The sequence below is a fragment of the Penaeus monodon genome, chromosome 18, assembly GCF_015228065.2.
Source record: "Penaeus monodon isolate SGIC_2016 chromosome 18, NSTDA_Pmon_1, whole genome shotgun sequence".
In the NCBI taxonomy this organism is placed as follows: domain Eukaryota; kingdom Metazoa; phylum Arthropoda; class Malacostraca; order Decapoda; family Penaeidae; genus Penaeus; species Penaeus monodon.
This window is the reverse complement of record NC_051403.1, coordinates 36,803,329-36,810,828: the sequence shown is the minus strand read 5'-3', so window position 1 is coordinate 36,810,828 and position 7,500 is coordinate 36,803,329. Positions and strand designations below refer to the sequence as shown.

The window sequence follows — 7,500 nt, the reverse complement described above, 5'->3', positions numbered from 1 at the left end:
ATAATGATAATGATATTGATGATAAAGGTGATAATTATTAATAATAATGATGATGATAATGATAATATTGGTGATATAAATAATGATGATAATAATAACAACAATAATAATGATACTAATGATGATGATAATAATAACGATGGTAAGGATGATGATGATTGATAATAATAATAATTATTATTATTATTAAAGTAATAATAATAATAACAATAACAAAAATAACGATAAAAATAATGGTAATAATGATATTAACAATGATAACAATAATAATAATAGTAATACCAATGGTAATGATGATAATAGTAATGCTGCTGCTGCTGATAATAATAATAATAATAATAATAAGAAGAAGAAGAAGGATAATGATTATAAGTAATATAATAACAATAATGATAATAATAATAATATCACAGACAACAACAAAATGGTACAACTGACCACAGCAGCAAAAATAATGTTAGAATCGCTGCTTGCAAGAGAATTACTCGACGCATATAACGGGAAGGTGCCTTTGCCGAGGAACGAATTAGTTGAGCTCAGGCGGATATGGGGCAAACTATTCCATTAATGGGTCATCAATAGGATCTGAAGGCTTTTGACGTTTCCAAATTGGTGTAGTAACCTTTGTCTGGGGGTCGTTGCCATAATACGTGGGGTAGTGAGCTAAATCTTTCTCTGTAACTGGGTATTCTTAGATTTATATATGTATTTATTTCTCTCTTTTTTATATTATGTTTTGTGGTTTTGTCGCATTTTCTGTTATTTTATTGTTTTAATCTCTTTTTATCACTTTCTTTTTTTTTTTCTTTTTTTTGAAGTTCACAATTTTTTCTTTTTTTTCTTTTTTCTTTCTCCTCTCCAGATTTTATGTGTGACCCGTTGCTTCCTCTCTCTCTCTCTCTCTCTCTCTCTCTCTCTCTCTCTCTCTCTCTCTCTCTCTCTCTCTCTCTCTCTCTCTCTCTCTCTCTCTCAGTTTGTCTGCCTGCCTGTCTGTCTATCTTCCTCTCATTTTCACTAAATTTTGGAATGCGTTTTAATTACATCCCCGAGAGCAGAAACGAGAGAAAAGACCGAGACGAAAAAAATGTCTTTGATGCAATTTCACTGCGACAAAGAATTTTGCACTTTTAAATAAGACGACTTCATGAGCTTCCTTTGAACCCATGATTGCTTTCAAGATTATGTTCTTGCAAAGTGCTTAAGGTTGAAAGTAACGTCTTGAGTCATTTCTTGAGGTCGTAGTTGATCACTTTTTAAATCTTTATTTCATGCACTTCCGTCGACATGTGGTTATTTGAGAAGGCTTGTTTGATTTTCGGTTGAGGAATCCTTATGGGAGATTTTTACACTTAAACATCAACAAACAAACAAACAAACAAAAAAAAAAGAATGTCGCGAACTTTATTCATGCAAACTTAGATTCAAATAGGAAGACATCCCTCAGTTATCATAATTTTGAAGGCTATTCGATTCCATTACTCGGGATGTAACCATGCACATCGATCCTTTTTCGTTATTTCACCCTAGCGAACGCACACGTTCCTTTTTCCAGAGTTAACAGATATATTGGGAAAGGTAACGGTATTTGAATGTGACAGAACTCTTTCAGTTTATATCACTGATGGAAGCTTTGTCGCGGAAATTGGGACGGAACGGTTATCGATGTTAGGTTACCATACGGGCGGTCCGCAGTGCAAATACTTATAGAAAACGGTGTTGTCATGTTGATACCTTATCGCAAGCTACAGATAGTCGATTGGTGATAGTTATGTTAGCTACGATGAGAATGATGATGGTAAGTTAGTGATAACGGTCATGGTCATGACATAATAATAATGATGATGATCATTATGATGATAGTAATGACTATTATAATTTTACCTTTATCGATATTATATATATATATATATATATATATATATATATATATATATATATATATATATATATATATTCTGCATCTGTTTTTATTTTTTCTGTAATATTCCTGTTTTATGCCATGATTAGAGAAGAGGGGACAAACAGGCAGATATCGAGACAGAGGCTGACAGCAATTTGAATTTATATAAGTTTGAAAGGAAAATTAATAACTTTTCACAAATTTCGTATTCGCGTGGGTCACTATAAAAACCATTTTCCTTTACGGCGAGGTTATACATAGAAAACGGATAATAACTAAGTGTCAGTATACATTTCTTTATGTTTTTTCTTTCTTTTCCCTCTTTTGGGAAAGAATATTAAGTAGTCCGTAATTGTAGATTACACGTCTCTAACGAAAAGAAGAATATCAGTCACCTTTTCCCGTGCACTTAGGAGGCTGTTAAGGGATAATGCCATTGACAAACAAGGTTTCCCCATCGGCCTCTCTCCGCCCCCCCCCCCTCCCATGGTGCCTCTCGATTCCTTCCAACGGTTCTCCTCGGCCTCTCTCCCCCCCCCCCCCATGGTGCCTCTCGATTCCTTCCAACGGTTCTCCTCGGCCTTTCCAAAAATTCACCCTCGGCCCTCTCAGCAGTCTCCCTCGGCTCATCCAAAAGCGATCCTTCGGCCTCTGCTGCGGTGCCCCTTCGGTCTTCCCAAGTAGTGCTCGTAGGTCGTTCAGCGGTCCCCATCGGTCATTCCAATCCCTCCTCCCTCAACCTGTGTATCTCAGAATTCAGATGAAATCATGAGGCGTATAAAGGCAAAAGCATGTTGTTTGAGCGTAATCATATGAACCACCGATGAAAAAAAAAAACTTAGGGTGTCTTCAATACGTGCCATAGAAGTTAATCCAGTATAACCTATATGTGTGTGTGCGTGTGCGAAGAGAAATGTAGATGAGAAGCAAGTGAGGCACACACACACACACAAAGAAGATAGAGAAAAACGTATAGATGGACCAATAAAAAGAAAGACAGAAAAAGAAAAGAGAAAGAGAGAAAAAGTAATAACTCCCCAACTTTCCCTCCCGTCGACACGAATATGTGCTCCAAAGACTTCTCCATCTGCAACGAACTTTATTCATCCTCTACGACTTCATAACTATTAATATTTGTTCCAGGAATAGGGAAGATGGGAGGGGGGCAGAAGGGAGACTTGAGGCCGAAGAGAGCAGATAAGGGAATGATGATATAGAATGGAAAAGGGAATATGACGCCAAGAACAGGAAAACCATTACACTGAAACATCGAAATATTAATGATAGTCGTGATGGTGATCGTGAATAATTATGATAATGATGATGATGATAGTAATATTGATAATCCTATATTGATGATTAAAATGATGAGGATGATAATAGCAATAATAATAATAATAGTAAACAGTGATGATGAGCATGATATTCATGATATTGATAATAACAATGATTACAGTGTAAATGATAATGGTGATAATGATAATGACAATAAATATGAAAATGATGATAGCAATGATAATGATAATAATAACGATGGTATATAAATAATGATGAACATAGTAATAACAATAATAATTATAGTAATGATAGTAATAATTATGATAATAATAATAATAATAATAACGATAGAAATAAAGATAATTATAACATTGATTATAATATTAACACTGAAAAGTAATGACAAAAATGGGATAATGATAACAATGGTGATGATGATGGTAATGGTAATATTGATAATAATAACAGAATGATATTAATAATAATCATACTAATCATAATAATGACAACAACAATAATAGAAAGGCTGATGATAATAATAGTAATAATAATAATATGAGTGATGATGATAAAAAATAATGATGATAATAAGAATGACGATAACAATAAGGATAATGATAACAGAAGTGCAATGACAGTGATAATACTGATACTGATAATGAAAAAAATGGTGATAATAATAATTGCTATCATTATTATTTCTACTATCATTATCACCATTTCCTGTCTTATTATCAATATTATCATCATTATATTATTATTATTATTATTATTATTATCATTATTATCATTGTTATTATTATTATTATTAAAATAAAAATAATATTAAGAATTATGATAATAATAATAATAATAATAACAATAATAATAATTATTATTATTATAATAATGATAATAATAATAATAATAATAATAATAATAATAATAATAATAATAATGATAATGATAATAATCATAATAATAATAACAATAATAGTAATAATAATAATGATAATAAGGATAATGATTTTTAAGGAATTAATAATGATAATCATAATAATAATAATAATAATAATAATAATAATAATAATAATAATGTTAAAAATGATAATAATAACTATAATGATAATAATGATGATGATGATGATGATGATGATGATGATGATGATGATGATGATGATGATGATGATGATGATGATGATGATGATGATGATGATGATAATAATAATAATAATAATAATAATAATAATGGTAATAATAATAATAATAATAATAATAATAATATATAATAATAATATAACAATAATAATATAATAAATATAATATAATATAATAATAATAATAATAATAATAATAAGATAATAATGATAATAATAATAATAACTAGCAATAATAATGATAATGATACAGTAATGATAATAATATAATTAATAATAAAATGATAATATAATAAATATGATATAATAATAAATATTAATAATAGTTATAGTAAAATATAATAATAATGATAATAATAATAATAATAATAATAATAATAATCGTGATGATGATGATAGTGGTCATGATAATGACAATAATAATAATGATAGTAATAACAACAATGGAAATAATTATGATAATGATAATTATGATTATGATAATGATAAAAAGAAGATGACAGTGATAATAATAATGGTGATAACAACAACAACAAGAACAACAGTAATAATAATAATAATAATAATAAAAATAATAACATTAATAACAATGATGATGATGATGGTAATTATAATAATGTTAATAATATTAGCAAGAATGATAATAATATAGCAATAATAATAATGATAATGATTATAATAATAATGATAATGATAATGATAATGATAATAATTATAACAATAGAAATCGAAATATCTAGTAGAGTAGTAGTAATGATGATGATGATAACGATAGTAATAACAAGAATAATAAAAATAATAATTATCATCCACATCATCATAATAATAATAATGATGTTGATGTGGATGACAATAATAATGATAATAAAATTATAATTATAATACTAATGATAGTGATGATAACAATAATAATTATGATACTAATAATAGTGACGATAACAATAATAATAATGCAAATGATGATAAGAATGATTATATGAACAATAAAATTAATGACAATGCTAATGATAAGAATGACAATAATAACAATAATGACATCAACAACAACAACAGTAATCATAATAGTCATAATAATAAACACGAAAGATAAATGAACAAACGAAATTCTAAAACATTTCCAAAAAAAGTTTTTTTTTCCCGCCAAAACCGCAACCTGTTGTCCCTCCTCCCCGAGGCTATATACAGCGCGAGAAACGACCTCCTTGATCAATAATGAGTAAGGAACGGAAGGTGTGGGAACTCTTACGAAACAGGCGGTAATCCTGTGCTTTGAGAAATCGATGGGAGTAAGGTGTTTTGTTTATATTCGTGTGATTTTTTTTGAATATTTGGAATTATTGCTTATCATTACTTCGGAAAGTAATAATAGCGAAAAGAAATATTTTTCATAAAAAATATTTTTGTTATTCATAGTCAGACCCGAAAATATATATATTCGTGTGAAGAAGTTTGTAACTGTCTTTTTTATTATTACTTTCGAAATGTTTTTGCAACTTCAGCGACCAGAGAGAAGTGTCAGTTAGATGCGAAAAAAGTCAGCCGCTCAGTGACGTGTCCGTGAAGTAGTAACTAATTTCAAACTTTGTGTGGACAAGAAAATTCTGAAAATGGACTTAGGCATGTTGTTTGGGATATATTGATATAGCTAGAGAATATGTTTATAACTATGCTACTCGTGTGATTATATTCGTGTTTTACTCTCTCTCTCTCTCTCTCTCTCTCTCTCTCTCTCTCTCTCTCTCTCTCTCTCTCTCTCTCTCTCTCTCTCTCTCTCTCCCTCTCTCTCTCTCTCTCTCTTTCTATCAATCTATTTTTCCTCTCTCCCTCCTTCCCCTTCCCCCTTTCGACGTAAGACCTTAAAACCAATGCCAAGCGGTAGGACGAGGCAGCGGAGGCCCGGGGCGTTGGCGCAAGAGGCCCCGCCGGAGGGCAACGCCGCGCGCGCGAGGGACGGGTCGTGAAGGCGCTGCAGGTGAGCCATTTATTCTTCCTGATGGCTGTCGCTGCAATCGCATTCATCGTCGTTAAATGTTATTAGAATAAATGCATATCTGCACAGCTATCCACATATCTCACCCCCTCATTCATTATCATTACATCTTCGCCAGCACCATTATCCTTATTGCCTTTGTTATCATCCTCATCATCGTGATTATCGTCATACTTTTCACATCAGCTTAGGTGTTATACACACATCTAACTCTATATCTCTCTATATATCTACTCTGTGTGTGTGTGTGTGTGTGTGTGTGTGTGTGTGTGTGTGTGTGTATAATATTATAATATATATATATTATATATTATATATATATTATATATATATATATAACACACATATATATACTATATATAATATATATATATATATATATATATATATATATTATATATAATATATACACACAAACATATAATAATATATTTATATATATATATATATATATATATATATATGTATATATATTTTTTTTATATATATTATATACACACACACACACACACACACACACACACACACACACACACACACACAGTAGATGGATATATATATATATATATAATCATATCTCTATAATATTACTCTCTCATCTCCTCTCTCCTCTCTCTCTCTCTCTCTCTCTCTCTCTCTATCTCTATCTCTATCTATCTATCTATCTATCTCTCTATCTCTCTATCTATCTATCTATCTTTCTATCTATCTAACTATCTCCCTCCCTCCCTCCGTCCCTTTCCCCATACCTACAATTCACCCCCACCCCCTCCATAGGTCGTACTCACCCCCCTCCCTCCCGCAGACCACGACCCCGACAGCGTGGAGATGAACATCGTGCGGTACAAGCCGGACGGGATCGAGGCCTTGGCGAGGACGACGAAATTCAGCAAGAAGGAACTGCAGCTCATTTACAGAGGGTTCAAGGCGGTGAGTTATTGCTTTGTGTGTGTGTGTGGGGTTTGCTGTGTAGTATTCGTGTTTTATTTTTGTATTGTTTGTGTGTATTGTGTGTGTGTGTGTGTGTGTTTGTGTGTGTACGTGTGTGTGTGTGCGTGTGTGTGTGTTTTTGTGTGTGCGTGTGTGTTTGTAATGTATGCCTAGTTAACTGAGACCGAAGAAGATGAGGAAGGATAAAATTGAGATCATATGTTATGTCATATCATTTTCCGTACGTAACCTTGCCATCTCTCTCT

The 7,500-nt window shown here is 31.3% G+C and overlaps 1 protein-coding gene across 1 annotated transcript in view; it reads left to right on the top strand.

Moving 5' to 3' along the window:
- The window catches only part of LOC119584467 (Kv channel-interacting protein 1-like), a 74,675-nt gene that overhangs the window by 43,302 nt on the left and 23,873 nt on the right, over nt 1-7,500 (top strand). The window contains exon 2 of the mRNA XM_037933104.1: nt 7,110-7,234. Coding sequence (XP_037789032.1) covers nt 7,110-7,234 — 125 coding nt within the window. The remainder of the gene's footprint in view (nt 1-7,109; nt 7,235-7,500) is intronic.